Source organism: Cupressus sempervirens, chromosome 3, assembly GCF_028749045.1.
Source record: "Cupressus sempervirens isolate cs-2001-9-10 chromosome 3, ASM2874904v1, whole genome shotgun sequence".
Lineage (NCBI taxonomy): Eukaryota > Viridiplantae > Streptophyta > Pinopsida > Cupressales > Cupressaceae > Cupressus > Cupressus sempervirens.
Window position 1 is genome coordinate 664180627 of NC_143120.1, and position 21860 is coordinate 664202486.

At 34.4% G+C, this 21860-nt stretch overlaps 1 protein-coding gene across 7 annotated transcripts in view; it reads right to left on the minus strand.

Moving 5' to 3' along the window:
- Positions 1-21860, minus strand: part of LOC149568454 (uncharacterized) — a 334059-nt gene that overhangs the window by 178799 nt on the left and 133400 nt on the right. For all 7 annotated transcript variants that reach the window (XM_089821382.1, XM_089821379.1, XM_089821377.1 and 4 more), the window contains one exon: positions 18677-18781. In XM_089821382.1, the coding sequence (XP_089677508.1) occupies positions 18677-18781 (105 nt within the window). The remainder of the gene's footprint in view (positions 1-18676; positions 18782-21860) is intronic.

Consider the following 21860-nt stretch of genomic DNA (forward strand, 5'->3'; position numbering starts at 1 on the left):
TAGATAATCATGGAACATATGCAATTAATTGGATGTGATATAGAAAGTACATGCAGAGGGCTAAATAGGACTTAGGAAGATGGATGGCATGTAAATACGTATAGATAAAGGATGAGTTCTTATAAAGATGCCTTCAAGAATGAAGGCTAGGCGCATAGGAATGCGTGTAAATGATAACTTTTGACTTCAAAAGTGTGACCTTTAGTCAAAAACAGGTCCTCTAGATGTCATTACATGTAAACTGAATTACATATAAAACGAACATGCATTTAGGTTAATGGGAACAAAGGATTAGATTGCATGTAAATGTGGATGCAAGGTGAGATCACATGTAATTGCATGTGGAGAATGAGATGCAATGTGCTATGGCATGTAATGATGGAGGTGGAATGAAACGATGCACTTGCATGAAAAGGGTGAAGAGATGGAATGGAGGTAAAGACTCTTAAGTTCTTGGGAAAGAACTTGCAATTTCTTCAACAACATGAAAAATGAAAAAAGAAAACAAACAACCAACGAAAACAAGCACAAAGAAAACACTTACCTTTGCTCTTAGACTCAAAAATGCCAACAAGCAACTTACTTTCAAGTGCGAATTCGAATTTGGAGTTTGCGGAAAATCCAAAAGTGTGAAAATAAGAGTTTTCATCTTATTTTGTAAGATAAGCATAAATTAGTATGAAAGATTGAAAATGTCCACTTACTAGGAGATCAAAGAGCCAAAATAGCAAGTTTTATAGACTTGAAGACCAAATTCTCCCTCAAATCCGAATTTACAAACAACTATTTTACTTCCTCCACACTTGCAAATAATGAATGATTAATGACCATTCAATGGTTGAATTTCACATGAGAATGCCAAACACGTGGTCTCCAAAGGCAATAGCATGCATTAAAACTCAAAAATGACCTCTATTGATCCAAACGTGTAGGCTGGAAATGCCACTTTTTGGGTGTTTTTAACAAAAATGTGCCCTTTTCATGCAAAAACCTAGGTCGCTTTTGCAAAAACGTGGCCAAAACATGCATGTATTTGAGTTGCTTTTGATTTGGCAATACAAAAACATCTTCCCCAAATGCAAAAACATGACTCCAAAATGCAAAAAAGTGGATAAAAACCCAAATTTTTGGGCGTTTTTAGCAAAAACGTGATTCATAAAAGGCATGATATGAAGCATTTTTGACATCGTAAGGCAAAAAGGTGTTCTTCAATAGCAAAAATATGTATCAAAACCTCAAAATGACTTCTATTTGAACCAAAATGTGATCAAAATTATCCCAAATCTGGGCGGCTTCAATAAACTTTCTCTCCTTGGATGTTTGAGACATAACAACAACACTTTAAAAAGATTGTTGTCAAATGACCTCGTTCAGATGAGAAACCTCCTGTTTCGGCTAGTTTTTCTTCTCCCATAGCTCATGATTGTTTTTTGATACACTGGCCAATGCATCCTGAGCATCTATAAACAACTCAAACGTGATTGCTTCCCGATTTCAACCTTAGTAAACTTGTAATCAAAAGGAGTAAGTTCTTCAATGGGTTTGTCCACCAAGGGCTCAGCAACTTCAACAAATTTGGTTTTATTTGAATCAACCAAAATCCTTGAAACAATCATATCTTTCAAAGACTTGGATTTAGTCTTCTTAACAGAGAGATTGTCCAGCAGTACAACCACTTTTCTTCTCTTTGCAGTTATTTTGCTCAACCATGCAGGCAAACCGAAACCTTCATCCGTAGAAGTAGATACAATAGAGACCATTGGCATTGATCCAAACTATATTTCCGTGGTGACTAAGCAAAATTCAGTCTGCACAACTAAAGGCATAGGAACATGCTGACAGGACTCTGTCATGAAAAGCTCAAATCTCGTCAAAGAGGTATCAAGTTGGGAAACTTGACCACTTGTGAGAGTTGGAAAATCATCAAACACATTTTCCAAATGCTCATATTGTTCATTTGTGGGAATGAGAGGAGCAGCAGAAGAAATAGGAAGGGCCATTGTATTAACTTCTTAGACAGGAATAGGAGAGAAAACCATGGAGAATGAATCTACATCGTCATCTACCTCATCCAGGAAAGGTGCTTCATGTATAGATCGTGCATGAGTTGGTGAAGGTCTTGGGGGTGATATGATCATGACATCCCCTTCTTCGTCTGTATCTTTATCAGATTTTGTCTCCAGTTCCTCTTCTGATTCTTCCTCTAATTCTTGAACTAGTTCAGAGATCTAAGGTGACTTAGAGCCTTTTCCACCTTTTAATTTGAACTTGAGAGAACCCTTAGCATTAGAAGACAAGGCACCATCTTTCCCTATAATCTCTAGTTGTGACAAGATGCCAAGAGGGCCAAAGCTTCCACAATCTAAGCCCATCTTAGGATTTACTCTTTTTAGGCTTTTATTTTTCAGCCATTTGTTAGTGTATACCAAGATGGATTGAAATCTATCCATGATAGATGTAACCTCCCATTGCCACTTAATAGGAAAAGGGCACTTCTTATCAGAGTCAGCTTGATGAAACTCCGGATCAACAATGTTGTTTTCATCTTCAACTTGGAAATTTGAAGGAATCTCCAACATGTTGAGATCGATTATCTGCTTCAGGGGTAATCTACAGTAGTCCAACTTCATGATGCCAAGCTCTATTCTCATGTCAATCTAGATCTCCTCAATGCGATGAACATGTGTATAAGCTCTTTTGATTTGAGAATTCATCACTCGATAATCAAAGTGGAATCTAGCTTTGAACTTCTTCAAGGTGACCAACTGTAACTTTGCTTCCATGTTCTTTGCTTTGGGCACAGAATTGATTGAATAGTTGCCAATAGCCAAGGATTTGGCTGAAGTAATGTTGAATTCAGGTCTATGCATAGCACGCTGATCACTTTGCATGTCTCTGAGCTATCTAGCTAGCTCCATCAAGATGATTTGATTGGTAGCATACCTAGGTAAATTATACGGCTCGCCTTTGAAATACCCAACTCTTAAGTATGTAAAAGTTAAAAACTAGATGAAAATACAGCAGTATTGATTCACCTTTTCCCATGCTGCATTAGATACCCTCTTGACGGATAACTGTCTATTAAATAAGCACTAAAAATGCCCAAACAAGGCATCTTGGACTCTTCTATAATAAAAATAATTGTTTGCTGGAGTGATTTTCTCATAGTAATCCCAAACAGTTCCTGAAGACAATCACCCTTGGTTTAGAGACCAGAGAAAGATCCCATGCCAACAGCAATGTAGACAAGGTAGGAGTTCATGTACAAGGGTGTTGAAGTTCCCACATTGAGTATATGCTCGCAAAGTGCAGTGCTAATCAGCTCTCCCCAAAAAAAGTGTTCTCTATTTTCCATGATTTGAAAGATAAACTTGTGCATCCATGGCTCGAAATCAGTGGAATCTTTAAGACCACAAACTCTGCTGAGAAGGATGATGAGATCCTTGTACTCTTGTTTAAAGTTAGACCAATGAACAGTCTTTGGCCATCTTGAGAAGTTGTTTCTTTTATTGTCTAACCAATATTGGTTTACATATTTTTGATAATCACCTTTCTTCTCATTCCAACATACCAAAGATGATTCCTTGGTTAGATTTGCACATTCTACCTTATGTGGTAGCTTGAAGATCTATTCAATGACCTCTAGATCAAAGCTAATGACAACCTTGTCATCAGCGTCCTTGATAGTCTTTGATTTTGGAGTAAAACACTGTGCACATCCAAGAACAAAATCAAGTTTTATGGCTGCCATAGGAAATGCAGATACCAAGTGAATGTTACTTCTTTTGATGCGCTTCATCTCGTGACCAACTGGATTTTCAACTCTCTATAGAAAATCAGCCATGTCCACATGACCAATCATTGTGTCCCTTACATTATCAAAAACAAATGCAACTGATGATGGAGTTGCATGAGCCAACTCTTTATCATATTGATAATTCATCTTTCTTTTGAATTTTGATGATGCGAGTATTTCTTGCGTTTGCGCTACAACACAAAAATCCCAAAACATAAACACATCATTAAAAAGAATCACCATACAAGTTGATTTGCGATCAGCAAAAAATGTTCAGAAACGAATTGGAGACTTTGTAGATCCAATAAAATGATCTCAAAAAGAAATCATCATACATATGTAGTGAATGAAGATGAAATGAACAGAATATGGAATGAAGCGTTATGAAGGTGGAAAATCGAAGATGGAATGGAATGAAATAAAATGAAATGAAAATGTGTAAAGGTGGAACACATGGGAATGCGTGCAAATGAAGACTGTTGATTTCGGACGTGACTTAGGGTCTTCAAGACATTGTAGCATGAAAAATGAGTACATGTAAGTGCAACATTTACTGGGAGATGAAAGGTGAGATAAGATGTGAATGCAGATGGAGGATGGACTTTACATGCAAGTGCGAAAACATGTATTTGCTCATGAAGGCGCAAATGCATATGGAGAGATGGAAATGGAAAATGGAACAAGGATGATGAACGCTATAGTCATCTTTGGTGAAAAGGTGAAGTCAAAGTACATGGAAGATGAAAATGACATCTTTTTGACTTTTCAAAAAAGTGACTTTTTGTGCTTTTCGTGTAATCATGTCGTGCGAATAGATGCGTAAAGTGAGATGAGTGAAAATGGATGCGGAAAATGGGATTACATGCATGTGCAGATGGTGAATGAGATAGAAAACATGTAATCGCATTTGTCAGATGAGATACGAAGTGTTGTGACATGGAAGATGGAAGTGAAACGTGATGATGCTTTCACATGAAGTGAAACAAGTTCTTGGGAAATAACTTGTAACTTCTCCAAAGTGGAGAAAACTGGCAAGCAAGCACAAAACCCAAAAACTCAAAAGAAAAACGTACCTTTGGAAAGTGACTCAAACATGTCAAGATGCAATGCACTTCAACACACATTCGAATTTGGAAATTGGGAAAAACCAAAAACAAGAAAGTGAACAATTTCTTCATTTTTAAAGGAAAAATGCACTTTCCATGGCATTGATTCCAACAAGTGGCAATCATCACACAATAATGTGCATAAAATCAACAAGATAAGCACAAATTAAATAACAAGAAAGAAAAAGTCCACTTACATGAAGATTAAGGGCCAAGAATGAAGGAAAAAGATGCTCCAATGTTGAAAATGTCTTCCAAAACACTTGAATCTTTCAAACTCTTGTGAATTTGAATTAAAGAGGGAACCAAACAAGGCGTTCTTCGAAGAAGATGCCAAAATGTGCCATAAAAAATGCTCCATGATCCAACGTTTTAGCATGCTGAAGCTATGGGACGTTTTTCGTGAACAACGTTTTTCACCAAGGCAAGAGACCAAATCGATTTGGTGTTTAAACAACAAAACATGCACCAATATGCAATGTAATCACCAAATAAGACCAAATCGATTCTTCTTGGAGCAAAAATGTTGATCAAAAATGGTGTTTTTTGAAGTTTTTCTCAAAATCATGCCCTGGGTTAGAGCTTAAGAAAATGATTTTCAGCAAGATGAATCCATTTTTTGGTGCTAGAAAATCCATTGCCAAGAAAAAACAAGCCTATTGGAGAAAATCTCATGCAAAACCATCAAGTAAATCTCTCACAATGAGCAGAATCGAGTTCTTGGAGAGCAAATGCATGTGTTCTTCCAAAATCAGACCTTTTGGGAGGCACAACATGTTTTAAAATATGCTTTTAGTTAAAATCGGACCTTTTGGGGTGACATGCATATTTTAAAAACTCTCAAGAAGGTGAATCGGACCTTTTAGGGTGCATGACACATTTTAAAACATGCACTTGATTAAAATCGGACCTTTTGGGAAGGACTACATATCTTAAGTGAAATCTCGTGTTTTTTATGCAATGACATATAAAACTCACCTTTTGATGTAATGACACCAAAAAGGTCCACTTTTGATAGTCTCATGCTTTTAAGTTGAACTTTATATGCAATGAGATGTAAAATGTCCACTTTTGATGGATTTTACATGTAATTACATATAAAATCTCCACTTTTGCTGACTTAAAGTCATTTAACAAACATATATCAATTTAATTTCATTAAAATGTTACTTTAATGGGACATAAACAATATCTATATATCATATAAAAAATATAACACATAAATATCATTTAAGAAGTAACATTTAAATGAGCATTTGATTTAAAAATCAAAAATTAAGCTGAAACTATATAGTTTATATAGTGAGTTTAAGTGAAAAATCAAAAAGTAACTCAACTTAAAATTATAACATAAAGTGCACTATAGTTACTTTAAGTGAAAATTTAAATAATAAAGTAACTTAAAAACATAACATTAAGTGAATTTAAGTTATATTTTTCCAAAAATGAATGTTAAATTAAAAATATAACATAATATTTTTAATTCGTGTTGTTGCATCAAAAAAGTCCACTTTTGAGGCACTAAAACGGCCATAACTCTTGACTGACAACTCCAATTACGCTCTAGGTTAGAAAAAATTGAAGGGGAAAATGAAAACCATGACATAAGCAAAACCAAAGGACTAAAAATAAACAAACGCACACTCAAAAGAAAAGAAAAGGACGATGAAAGCCTTCAATAAAAGAAGTTGATATACAAATTGGAGTTAATTGATCAATCAATATTAAACAATTGAATATCAAATTCAACTTAGAGAAACACGAAACTAGCTTGAAAAAGTTTTGTGCTGTTACCAACATTTTGTGGTGACAAAATGCAGGACAACATTTCTCATATTTAGTTTCTTGTTTCTAGAATAGAATGTTTTTATTCTTTATGATTGTTTCCTAAGGAAACCTTATCAAGCTCTTGTATAAATTGATCTCTTGATTACTATTAATATTAAGCAAATATTTTCCAATTATCTTGTAATATGGTATCAGAACCAATACTCTAAAAGAGTTCACAAATAATTATAATTTCTTGGTCAAAATTATTTCCATTTTATTTTTGAAATTATTTTATGCATATCTGCTTCCAAAACCTTTGGCTTGACTAGGGTTTTCTGCCAAAAAATCGCACCATTTGGTCCGTAACTTACGCGATTTTTTCTGGTTTGCAAACTCACACCCTTCTATCTGCAACTAGTGCCACTGAATCCTCTGACAATCGAGGGTTATTCTTTGTTGTTCACGTGGAGATCTGTTGGGCAGCATTTCTTTGCAACTCATGCCTAGATTTTTTTGCCACTCAGGTCCAAATTTCTCCAAAGTGTGTGCGTTTCTTTTGTGGCATGTTTTTACCATTAAAAAAATGTAATGTGGTCATTTTTTGCAATGTTAGGACTAGTCTAGGATTTTTACAATCCTCTAATCTTGATTTGCACCCAGAATCTGCAATTTTCTCTATAAATCCACCATTTTTCTAAGCTTTTCTGAAGCTTTTTTTTGCAGCCGACAAGGGTTTTGCTCGAAACCCTAATTTATTGAGAGCTCATTTGAATTGTCGTCAGATTTTTCAAGGTGTCTCAATTTTTTAGCCAGGGGATCTAGAATCCAACAGCATATTTTTTTTGGGTTTTTTGAGCTCTCTTTTGGGTACCTCTTCATTTTTCAAGGTCTTCTGTTTTTTTGCCTTGAAGCACGTACCTTCATAGATTTTTGCATTTTTCACTGAAAAATGTGCTATGGCATCTCTGACTAATATTTTCTCAAGGGAAACCAAAAGTTCAAAGGTCGCAATTATGGCACCTGGAAATAGCAGATGCTAACAATCTTCAAATATCGCGACAGAAATCAAGTGGTTTTGGGTACTACAACTCGACTTAATCAAGCTGGTCCTAATTAGATTACATGTGATCAGCATAATCGGGAAGCGGTGATGCTTCTCAAATTATCCATGGCTAATGATCAGCTTAGATTCCATCCAGCAAGACAACAGCCGAGATATGGGAGCATCTCAAGACACTTCATGAGACCTCAGACAAAAGTAGAGCCTTCTTTCTCAAGAACACTTTGTTTCCTTTTGTCACGGATGAGCACAAATCGCTCCAAGATCACCTGAATAAGATTCAGGAAATCCGTGATTAGTTACTTACCATTGAATGCAAAATGGAGGAAGAAGACATTGCGGTCATAACCCTCAGGAGTTTACCCAAGACCTACGAGCATTTTATTGAGACTCTCAACATCACTTCTATTGGTGTTGATCTAAAGTTCACAAATCTCTACACACTTCTACTTCAGTAAGATCAATGGAAACAACAGTTCGGTAGTAGTTCTAGCTATCCCTCCACAAAGAAAGTCTTTGTTGTCAAATTCTTTTAGAAGGATATGGGTAAGTCTCATTCACAGTAGTCTTCTCTGTAGAAGTCCTCTACTCTAGCTTTAGAAAGCTCCAGGAAAAGAGCATTCAATGCAACTATTGCCACAACCATGAGCACATGAAGGTTGAATGTCTGAAGCGCTTAGCTGCCCTATCTAAGCAATTTGGTTCATAGCCCACTAGGAACAATGCGGAGTACACTGAGTAAACAAAATCTTCCTGTAACATCTTTTGGCAGCTTCATGCTCTGGATAGATTAACCATTGAGGGAGGGTATTACAATAATAGATAGTTCTCCTGTAAATATTAGAATGTTTCTAATATTTAGTTTCTTGTTTCTAGAATAGAATGTTTTTGTTCTTTACTATTGTTTCCTAAGGAAACATAATTCAATCTCTTGTATAAATTGATCTCCTGATCACTATTAATATTAAGCAAATATTTTCCAAAAACTTTGTAATACAAACACATAGTAGTTTGTAGTTCTTTCCTAGCTAATGTTGTTGGAGGAATCCACTTGAGGAGTTTTGTTATCTCACACCTCTTTATTTGTGAGATCTACCTTTTGTGTTCTTGTCACATTATTATTCTCTCATTTTTGCACATACTTTGTTGCACAATGGAGGATGATCCACCTTGTGTAATTGATACATTATCACTTGCATATCTCTTACTTATCATGCAGTGCCTATATATTAAGGCATGTCTATGATGTATTCATCCATTATTATTGATCATTACTGAATTATTCATTTGATCATATCATTTTGCCTCTCTTATTAGTGTTATCTATTGAGCTTCTATATCTTGGCATTGAACTCATTGCCTTTGGCAAATTCTCACACCAAAGCTTTGCCACAAGGAAGAATATTACATCTCCATCATTAGTCTAAAAAAACCATTGTTTACTCCGATGAACAATGGAGCTCTGATTGAAGAGAATCCTTCTTCTCCACCCATGCTTCCTCTTTAGATCTAACTTGTAGTTTGTCAGAGAAATTTGAAGAACCTCTGCAATGTCCCCTATTTTGAAGTAGGATTTTATTAAATTAAATAATGGATTTAATGAATATAAATAATAATACAATACAAAAATAACTACATAAATAATATAATTACAAATTAATTATAACAATATCAAAATATTAAAGTACTACAACAAAATTATTAGAGGAGACAATATTGTAAAAGACACCAATGACATGACACATAACACCGTCGACTTGGAACATCAACCTTGACAAAGTCCACACAAGCCTATTATTTGAGTTGGATGTAACAGTATTGCACATCAGACATGAATACAAGTGAAGGAACAACAACGAAATTCTGAAGGAGAGTGCAAAAAGATAAAATGGATATGGAGCAATGGTTAACAATAGGGCATCAAATAATATCTATCAAAAAGACCAATATGTATATAAATTCAGAAGGTTCACATGCATTCCACATTGTGCATGGTGAATAACATAAGGACCATCAACTTTAGACAATTGATACAAGTTAATGGAAAATACATAATCCATGAATGATCGAGAAAACAAACAAAGTTAAGGGTTATCAAACTAATGAAAAGACACAATGATGGGGGGAAAAGGTATTAAATGGATCATAACAAAAATATGTGATTTATTTAAAAATTAATTTAAAGCAGTGCAACCCTTCGCCCTCATATCCCTTTGGTGCATATTAAGAGGCATCAATAATCATTTGAAGAGGACATTGGGAAGAAACAAAAACTGTAAACCAGCATATATATATAAACACAAATTATGATCATCAAATCATTCCATTCAATAAGAAATAGATAGGAACAAGCAAGAAATGAAATGCAAACAGCAACACACATTTACAACAATCTGCAGGAGGCGTCCAGCATTGGGGAGTAATTCATGTGCGAATTGCATTGTGATACTTGTTACCACCATAGCTTGAAAACAGTTATACAATGAAACAATACATCCAGAGAAGCAATAATACAAGAACCGAGTTCTTTTTGGAACACGTGTATAATTCACACAACCGATTCACCATTTTCACCAAGAAATCAGTGGCTATGATACAGCGTAAAACACATAATAATTTGAGCTTTCTCCTGCAACAGCCTATCTATAACACAGTCATCTTATCTTTTATCAGCGAATCAATGGTTTTGGTTGGAATGAAGAAAAAAATTATTCATTGGATGTATACCGAGTCATAACCTGTGATTCCACTCTTTCTAATACTTGAGTAATTGTGAGACCAATTTATATGTTAAAATAGGATTATATCGTACTAACTGAAGGACTCATATTGTCCACTATTTGGCGGCTGGCCACCATTTTGACAAAGACTTATCAAGCTACATGGTGAAATAATAATTCCAAAGGAAAGATAAACAACTAAACATAGCCCTCCACCTTTGCCACCAAACTGTTTGTCTACATGCAGAGACATCCGTGTAGAATTTGATAATTTATTAATGGGGATATGACAGTGGAGACATGTACAGATATGAATTGAAAGACATATAACGATGATATATAAGAGAAGTTTATACAGACATAGAAGAAGACTGCACGTATAAAGATCTCACAGATATAGAAGGAATGGATCATGCACATATAGAAGAGAGAATTATGACAATCTTCTAAGGACAAATATGTAAAGGAGAGTGTATGCAACTGTGAAAAGAATGTTTGCACATTTAAAAATATCATTTCCATCATTTTGTTATCATTGTACTATAAGAAAGGAGGCTGGTATGTTCAAATAATATATTGTTATCATCCAAACTCGTTTAAGTAAGAGACTTAATAGAAGAAGTCTCTTGCAATTGAATTCAGAAAACTCAGTCACAAACCAATTACAACCTAGTTCTAATACTGGGAGGGGGTGGGCAAAGAATCACTATAACAATTTTCAATTTAACATCCTAAAACTTATTCAATTACTACAAGTTCTAATCTAAATATGAAAAAAACAGAAAAATGAACAACACAATAACAAGAAGGTTTACATGGAAACCTTTGCGGGAGAAAACCACGGCAAAAATATTGCTTGTATTGATCTTCTTTTTACAAATTTTGTGGACACCAACCCACTAGAGGCACCAAACCCTCATTCAAATAGTCTTCACAAATGTATGCTATAACTCTCTTCTTCAATCTGCTATAATTATATTCATAAACCTGCTATAAGATGATCATACATCTTCCATAAATGATTACAATCTCTACCACATGAAAATTCTTATGGACCTGCCATATAACTACTCATAATCTCCTCCTTTAATGTGCCAATAATCATCTCAAATTATTCTCTTCACATACTGGTGTGTATCTGGTTTATTTACCTATCTTTCTATAGTCAACAGACACTTGACTATAATCACCAGTTCCTATTTATACCATTGTATTCATTTAAGGGACATACCTTTAAGAATAGATATCTCTATATGAGACATACCTTTTTACAAACATCACTCTTCACTAACACAATTCAACTTTTATTAAATATTTTGCTTGACAAAATATCCTTAAAGTAAATTGCACCCAATAGAAATATATAAAATCACCACAATGTGGAGAGAGCTGACCGACAATACTAATAATTGATTGTTTCTTGATAAAGCAATGAATTCACATCCTTCTGTTTTGCAATTATTTGTTGCTGACCATAGCCTTTCTTCAAGAACAGTCCTATCTCCATATAGAACTTTGCTGCCCTGTTTATAATTAATAAAACAACGTCAATCGCCGCCTTTTCTTGGCAAATACTAATCACTGCTAATCCTTGCATACCAAATTACTGCATAGTATGTTTTCATCGATGCCCTAACATTTCTTTTTTTATTGTATTTATCTTAATCCCTTAGTAAGTAATTATTGTATGTATCTCCACCACTTTGGTCACAACCTGCTGAATGCAATTGATGCATTCTTAAATATTAATTCTACCATTAGAATTGTTGTTTTCAATATAAACCAATTCGTAGAAACTTAGGCGCTTAAGTAGTTTAATGGAAATATTGTCATTGATGTCAAAGGGTTTTTATAAGCATGGAGAGTTGTCAAAGGAACAAAAACACTCGTATACAGGAATTGTCAAGAATGATAGAATGACTAATAAATTAGTGTATTGTGTGACATCAACCATATGGTGTAAAGAAGATCGATTCTGTTATGTAGTTCAAGACAATGATATACAGGGAGCAATGACAAATCGTAGATGTAAATTGATTTAATAATTCATGAAATTAATCAGTATAAAAATGATGAGCACCAATCAAAGACAAAGTAACGGTGACCAAAATAGTATTTAACATAAAACTCACATGGTATCATGCTAAGTGTTATATGCTTCAGGAGCTGTGAACATTCATCCTATAAGGATATGAATTATGAAGTTTATATACAATGACTAAAACAAGCAGCAAAGGAAGTGTAGGAACTGACATAAACAATACTGATTATGGTGAGAGAAAGAAATAATTTAGATAAAACAATGATTGTAATTTAAGTGTCAAAGATAACAGTAATCCATGTTCAAGAGAATAATGAATACATTTCAGAACAGTGAGACCGCAGGTGCAAACATTCAGAAGGATTATGAGTCAGCATTTAATACTAGGTTACTGATTCTAGTTCTGATGCTGATGCAGGTGCAGGGTGCTGATGCGTGGATGCATGGATTTTTGGGGGGGGGGGATTTTAGATACGTTTGGGTGCATTCATACATAAGTATATATATTTAAAATATATAGATAGATAGATAGATAGATAGATAGATAAAGTTGTCAACTATAATTTATGACAATGTACGCAAAGAAATACAAGAAATATTAAATATAGAAAAATAAACCATTCATTGAATCATTATCAAAATCAAATTGAAATAACAGTAATGTCTAATTAGTAAATCACTCATGCTCAAGATTCCAATGCAATTTGAATTACAAAATCAAAACATAGTTCATGGTTCAATGTTGATCAATCAAGAGTTCAAGGCTTGAGATTCACAAATCACATTCAGTCATTCAGAATCATAAGGATTCTCAAGAAAATCCACATTCACATCATCTCCTCCTGCTGCAACACTTGCAAATTCATTTGAACCATGCATGGTTCCAATTGTGCTAGATGCATGTGCTACAATGTTATCAACATCATCATCTGTCATCACAATAAGATCCTAAAGTGTTGCATCCAAGTCTGCAGATTCAAGGGCTACATCCCAAAGCTTGGTTGACCCTTCCTTGTATCCATCCTCCTTATGTGACAAAAGACGCAAGTTGGTATGTATATAAACCAAGCCAATAGCTTTCTTTAAGCCCAACCGGTTGTGCTTCACTGAATGGATATAGGAATATGTACTCCAATTCCATTCACTAGAAGAAGAACTTGCAACCTTAATAGCGTTCATAAAAATTTAAATTTTAAAATTTTAAAATTAAACATACAAATGAAAAGAAAATTGGAGAATGTTAAACACTAAAGTGTAGAATACAATTGCTAAATAAATAAATAAATGAAAACTTACTTGTGAGAGGGTCTTGATTGCAAGAGGTTGTAGATGCTTGAATGGTTGACCATACATATACCACCAAGTGATAGCTCCCATGTCATTTTGGTCCTTTATTGCATATGGAGTAAGTTTTCATCTTGAAGCAAATAAGCCAAATTCTTGCCTTGCCTTTTTGTGCATTTTATCATCTGGGAAGAGTCTTGCAAATGCAATGTAGCGCCCAATAGCAACTTCTTCATCTACATATAGTGCAATTCTATCCGGCATAGCAAGTATTTCCTAGCTATAGTACCTTGGAGATAAGGCATATGCAAGGAGGTGTAATGGGGTAGTCATCCTCTCCCAACAACGATGAATGATATCCTCCACCTTTTTATACAAGGCTTTACAATCTGTGTGGTTAGTCTCATGTGCTTGTATGGAAAGCTTTACCTTTTCTACCATGTTGTCCATGCCATCGTACACATCCCCCAAGCAAGGTGCATTTGTATCGGCAAAGCGTAGCATAGTCATGATAGGCTCGGTGCAATCCAATACAAATTGCACACTAGCCCACCAATGCTCATCCAAGATCATACAACTAACCTTCAAGGCTCTCTCTGAATTTGAAGCCTTCCATATAGCCCACTGGTTACAAAGAACAATTTGGCCCAACACTGGTTTCACCTTGAGGAGTTGTTTAAGAACAACAATATGAGATGCAAATCTAGTCTCGGCAACCTATAGTATAAGCAAGTTGACAATATAACATCAAATATAAAATAAAGCTATAAACAAGAAATTTGATATTGAACATGAATGTAAAACTTATTCAAAATAAATAAATAAATGAAACTAAATAATTACAATTTTAAATCTAACTTCAACAACTCCACCTTAGAGAATGATCTGATTATAGATTGTGACATGTGGTGGTTTGTCACAAACATTTGTATCTCCTCTCTATCTCAGTATATTTGCTTCACCCAATCTATTTGGGTGCCAATTTATTGCATGACAAAGTTGAGAGAGTGTACGGTGCATGGTGTCCAAAAAATATGGTAGTATCAAGACTCAACCAAAGCACCTGCACCCTTACAATTCATGGCATTATCTGTGACCACCTGGACCACATTCTCACTACCCATCATCTCTATTGCTTCAATGAGAATTCTAGAAATGAATTGTGAATCCTTAACTTGTCCTTCACAATCAATAGCCCTCAAAAACATTGCCCCTTTGGGGGACATTGCAATCACATTTATCAATGGTCGATTTCTTGTGTCTTTCCATCCATCAGTTAAAATAGTTATGCCAGAAGTTGCCCAAGACATCCTAATTGGTTGAAGAGCTCTGTCTATAGAAATCTTTTCTTTTTGCAAAAGAGTAGTATGCACCTTTTCGTACCCGAGGCTAATGTAATCAGCTAGTGCTCTAAGGATGACTACAACCATTTCCCTCCAATATTGCGACCTTATCAAATTGAAAGGAAGACCATTGGCACAAAGACAATGTGCAATTGCTTCATCAGCAATCTCTCTTGCCTTCATTTTGAATGCTTGATCCAACGGACCTCTTTTGCAGGTAATAACTTGTACTTCGTCATCCTCCTCTACCACTTCCAAGAACAGATGTTTGGAGGATGCAACATGATCAGTGGGCACATTCACTTTGCTCTTTGTAGATGAAACTTTGTACAAACTTGTTTTTTATTTGCTCGCTAAACGATCAACAGCCTCGTGTTCTTTTATGAATCCAGCTAACTATGCATCGCTCAACCTTTTTCCCTCTTTACTTCCCTTGCACAATGCTATTCCTTTGCCAATAGGGCCCATAAAATGAGCTTTGACCCAAGAATATGAGTTGTTGAATGGTTTACTATGACATATATTGCATCTCCAAATGTATGACCCACCTCCAGAAACCTATGATGATCTTGTGGTGTATCTCCATAATGGAGATGCCACATCAATATTGAAGTTATCACTTTGTTCTTAGCCTGCTGCTGAACTTTGACTATCAGTAGTGGCCAAATAAGAAAATTGAAAAAATTAACTTAGAAATGTTTAAAAAAACTTACTCCTTCATTTCTTTACAAATATATATATATATATATATATATATATATATATATATATATATATATATATATATATATATATATATATCTTGCAAAATTTCTTCTAAAACTTAAAAAAATCATGAAGAACTAAAAAAGCTCATGAAATGGATCAAATGCTTACTTTAGATGCTTATTCATCCTTTGTGGAAGCTCAATAGACAACCTACGAATGATCCTCTTCAAAACTAATGACCTTGCGTTCAGAATTCCACAATGGAGAGCAAATGAGAAAAGAGCCCACCTGCAAACAAAATGGGAAGAACGGGCAATGAATGGCCTCTTTTATGGCCATTTTAGGGTTGTGAGGCAAATGGAAGGAAAAATAATAATAAAAATCATTTAGAGCACATGTTTTTTAAGTCACTTAAATTACTGGACGCTGGAAACAAGCGGATGCTCAAAGGATATGCCCGGATGTTCTCCGAAGCACCCCACATGCATCTGCAGGAGATAACACTGCTTCCTAGCAGCACCCACCATGCCTCCTCCTACATCCATGCACTAGTCCGCATCCGCATCTGCATCCACTCCCCCCTCCAGAACCAACGCATTGGTAACTTAGATTTAATATGACAAGAAAATGGTGCAATATACTTGAACAGTTCATTGGTAGATGGTAATGATAAGTGAGTGTTTCAATGTAGCAAGACTATCTGCAAAGATAAATTTATTTGTCTGAACTGAGTGATTAAATGGCAGAACGGCAGCATTATGTAAGAGCTTTTTGTTTTCTGTGAATAAATTGCCTGTGTGGTAGCCAGATGAATTTGTCTCATCTGAAAAGAAAAAGACAAACTTAAGCATCAGTAGCAGCTTTGTGTGAAAAGAAAATGAAAACTCTATACCCAATTCATATGGCAGTCAGACTTGCCTTATAAATTCCAATGCTGAAGTGGCAGTCAAGACAAAGTGTCAGAGATATGGACTTATACAACACACATCATATTCAGCGGCAGCATTAATTCAATCAGACACAAATTTATAAGCAGCGACTACTGGCAAGATTAATAATAACTCATACGAAGGTTGAGACAATGATGAAGACGAACAAGAATAAAGACAAAAATCAGAAAAAGAAAAAATGAGCAGCGATGTGTTTAAGGAAGCTATGAAATAAGACATTGGGAGCAGCTTGGAACTGTGGTATATAGAAATAATAAAATATGTTTTCATTAAAGAAAGAAAGAAACAAATTGCTGCCAGCACAAAATGCCATGTAACTCAGAGACGGGTCTGCACTTAAAATAAATATCATATCGTGGTTATAAATAAACATCTCCAGCACACAAATAATCCAAGTCAGTATAGAATGATATGTCTGAAAAAGGACAAGGAAGTCATGACATCTTTCAGCAAGAACAAACAACAATAAATAACATGGTACACTTAGGGAGAACTTCTACAGAGATTGGTCACTATGATTATCACAACAAACTAGCGATTGATATTTTATTCAATATAAAATAAAAGATGTGAATTTGATTCAAGAAGATAATTAGTTATCAACCAAAAGATGAAAAGGTATGATCTAAATAAAATCCAATGCAAGGACCGGAGATATAATTAAGTTGGCTAATGAAATAACAAATCAGAATAAAAAGTATCGTCCCTATGTTGGCGCAAATACAGTTAAAGAAAAGTATAATTCTGAAGGCACATGACGGTTTGTATTTGAAAAAGAACACCTTATAGTGGTAAGATATAAATAAGAAGAAACTTCGTAAAAAAAAATGAGTGAAATATAATAAAAAAATAAAGGAATTAAGAATTGAATTGAGCGGTGAAAGGAGAGGTGTGTGTGGAATGAAGAATTCAAAATCTATATGAGAAAACAGGCAGAGCAATGAATAAAGTAGGAAGTGTTTGAAAGAAGATTCAGAGGAGTGTAATAAAATATTTGATATATATATATTCAGATTTCCAATCTGATATATATATATATATATATATGAGAATAAAATAGAGAAGTGTGCAGAAATGAACTGATTAAAGAAAGATTTAAAAAGGAGGTATGAATGTTGGATAAGAAAAGTGTGAACAGTAAACAGAGAAGTTAAAAGTGTACATATATATTCAGATATATATGCAAATATAGAAGGGTAAGTTCTTGAAGAAAAATTTAGAAGTGTATGTGTTTGAAGAAGATTAATTGTGCAATTAAAGTATCCATCACCAGTTGGGTAAGAAACAGTATCAAAGTGGAAAAGGAATATGTGTGCAGTGGGTTGGTGCTCACGAAGACAAGCTGTCAGGGTTGGTGCTTCTAGTAGGTTGGAGCCTGCAAAGTGTGGGAGTCAGAGCTTCCAATGAGTTGGTACTCATAAACATAGAGGTCATAACCTCTAGTAGGTTGAAGCCTGCTAAATATTGTAAAAGATCAAAGTTATATAAAAGCTATTAATTTGTTATGGTTTTCTCCCGCATTGGGTTTCCATGTAAAAATTGTGTTATTGTGTTCAAGTGCATAATTGTTGATTTAAGTATTTAAAGTAATTAATTGGATAAAAGTTTTAAATTGGCAAAAGTTGTTAATATACTGATTCACAACCCCCCTCCCCTCAGTATAATTGTTTGCTCTTCATAGTTAACATCAAAGTCCCATTTATATGAATCTGCTCTAATTTTTGTGTATGAGTCTTCATCATGATCAGCTCCTTACATGGCAAATACATCATTTAACTTTAATCAAGTCACATAACATCAATGACAACTTTTCAACAGAACAGGCATACAATGTAAGGAAAAACAAAATTGGAAAAAAAATTGAATATGGTTTATAAGCAATAACATAAAACCCATACCTGGACAAAGTCACGAAGATTGCTCTTTTCAATACGACTAGGAAACTCATGCAACTTTTTAACTGGCTCTGCTACAACATCCTTAAGGATTTTGAAAATATTTATCTGCAAACCAAAGAACATTTTATGAAAGAAAATAACATTAAGTCTCTTCTCCATTCACTCTCTCAACAAACAAATAATTCTCTCTAACATATTACATACCTTTAAAATTATTATTAAATACATTTCATTTAATATGTACTCAACTAATATGATACCAATGCAGAATAATATAAAAAGGTAAGAGGTGGAAAAACATATTTCTATGTTTGTGTATAAATCCAAACTTCTACATACAACTTGCAGTGTGATGCTTTATCAAATCAAGTTATATGGAGTGTATAATTACAAACACGGTTTGGGAATTAAGCTGTTAAAAGTATGAGAAAGGCAAACACTGAAAGATCACAAGTACCAAACTCAATGAAAAATAATTATATTATGCTAAAAGAGTAGACATGTAAGGCATATATAGAAGTTATTCTCCAAGGATTCTATTAAGCAAGATAAATGAAAAAAACAGAGCATCAATATGCATATTGGGCAAGTATATAGTATTTTGATGTTTGCAACTAAGAAGATATAGTGTCCCCATCCAAAGGTTGGCTCTTTGATAACGTCCAAGTTCGTGACATCTCCTATAGAGATGTACTTGGAAGAAAGACCCCAATCAACATGCAACAACATTGATGAAGTGATGACCAATAAATATGGCATAATGTCTGTGTCGAATACACAAGTTGATTGCGCGTGAAGATAAGAGGATATATGACTTAGATATAAATAACATATACAATGATTGGTGACAGCAATTAATATACATCATTAATGATATGGAGTGATAACCGGTCATCAATGTATAAAGAGAATTACCAATTTTGAATGTTCACATCATATGGTATGACCAGTCATCAAAAGTAATCTCTTAAGATAGCTACAAGTGACAAATGAGTTAAAGCATCATGTGATTGACACTGAGCTCATAGCTTGATGGTTTCGCATCTCGAACAATGACACTTAGTTATCAATAAATTATATAGTCATATTTCATTTACCACATAATGATAAACAACCTCGATAACACATAAGCAAGAAGGCTAAAAGAAATTAAGACAGAAAAACTATCCATATTATTGGAATTACTCACATCTATTCCTCCTATGCTAAAGGACAAAGTCAAAAATACTTCTATTAGTCAACACATTCACATATATGGTTATGAAATCACAAACTATTGACTGGTGATATCGACTTGAGTGGAATGCAACTAGACAAATGACTCATCATGGTTCACAGCAGTAATTTAAGACTGATAATATTGTCATAACAAAAAAGTCGTTATCAACATGATATTCTGACAGAGGCACTAAATGGAACTTGAAGTTTAGTTATCAAACCATTGCGTAGAAGAAGGATTATAGATATATTGATTCATTCTAGGAAATCAAACTTCTACAACTAGTCAAGCTCTATCACACTTTATTTAAGGATGTGAAACATAGCATTTAATTTATTATCAGTCTCAATAATATAAAGTTGGTAATGTTATTGTGGCTATGCTCGGATTCCTTGAGGCTGACATAGATAACGCAATGGTTGTGATAATATAATTATTGTGATATAATAATTATAATGATAAAATTGTTGTGATTTAATAACTATATTAATTATATAATTATTATATTATTAATATGAGATAATATAATTATTAGGTTATTATTGTGATAATATAATTGCATAATAAAATTACATTAATGAAAAAAAACTTGGCGAGTGAACTTTTGACGAGATTTTCCTCATGCTCAAAAGGCGAATAACACTAACCTAGGGTTTTATGCATATTCTTCAAAGCAAGGCAACCAATTTGCTGCCTTGGAAAACATTGGGATTCAACTAGAAGGAAAGATGGTTAGAATGTCCACCATGAAGAAGAACGACTTCTCACCCACAACAAAGGCATGTAGACATTTGGGAAAACATGGATACCCTAGCTCAAATTTTTGGTTTTATGCTCCAATTTACAGCGATTGGGCTCCCCCTCCAACAGCCAAGAATGGGTCCGATTGGGAATTGATAAACCCGAGGAATTCCGAGAGAGTAGAAATGTAGATTTTATATTCAAAGATGGCAGGAAGGGAATAGAATAGGGCACCTCAGATATGAGCAATCCTACTTGCTCTGAATAGTCTTGTCTTTACTTTAGGAGCTAACAGAGTATCCCTCGAAAGGAAAAACTATTAATCCTCCTATGCTCCAGTTAATCCTCAGATATTATCCAATCTAGAGCAATCTAAAGGAAGTCGATTTCATTCACAGCAAAAAATGGAAGGTTTTTTAATACCGATCTCTTACCATGAAATTTGCATTCCAAAAGTATCCCTTTGAACCCCTAGATGAAGGGATGATCCTACAAACTCCCAACACGAAGGTTTTATAGATAAATCTAAGGTTCCATCTACGTAGTCAAAAAATAGGAACCAAGCATCTCAATCTTATAAGGGTGTAAACTATTATCCTAGCCCTTAGGAAAAACATACAAACCCACATTCAAAGCAGCAGAACACAAAAATTATCATCAATATAAACAAAAAGTATACTGAAAGAATGCAAAGGTATTGTGAAGGCCATGCTCTTTTTGCTCAATGGCAAGGAATGGATTGCTTCATTGAGGATGTTGCAAAATGCTTCTAGGAAATCTTTCAAGGCTACGTAGGTATAATCATCCTCAAAGAAAAGTCTCATTTTGTTGATTGCATAGAAGCATCTCTTAAAAAAGAATTTTTAAATGGAATTTGCCAAGGTTTTAGAGGGCAAAACTTCTTGTTTTTAGAATGTTGCCCAAATTTTGATCCATATAAATTAGAGAAAATGGGTGTGGTTAGATGGATTGAACTACCTAGTTTACCCATTAAATTAATGCAAAGTGTTATTTTGAAAGATATTGGCAATCGAATGGGCAAATTTGTAAAATTAGAAGCGAATTTGTTAGCATATACATATGTCAAAATAGTAATAAGAATGGATAATTTGATTAAAATTCAATAAACTATTAACTTAAAAATAAAGGGAGTATCATACATAACTAAGCCAATTTTCTATAATAATCCTGAGTTGCTCAAGGATAGACCCAAGCCTGGCACTT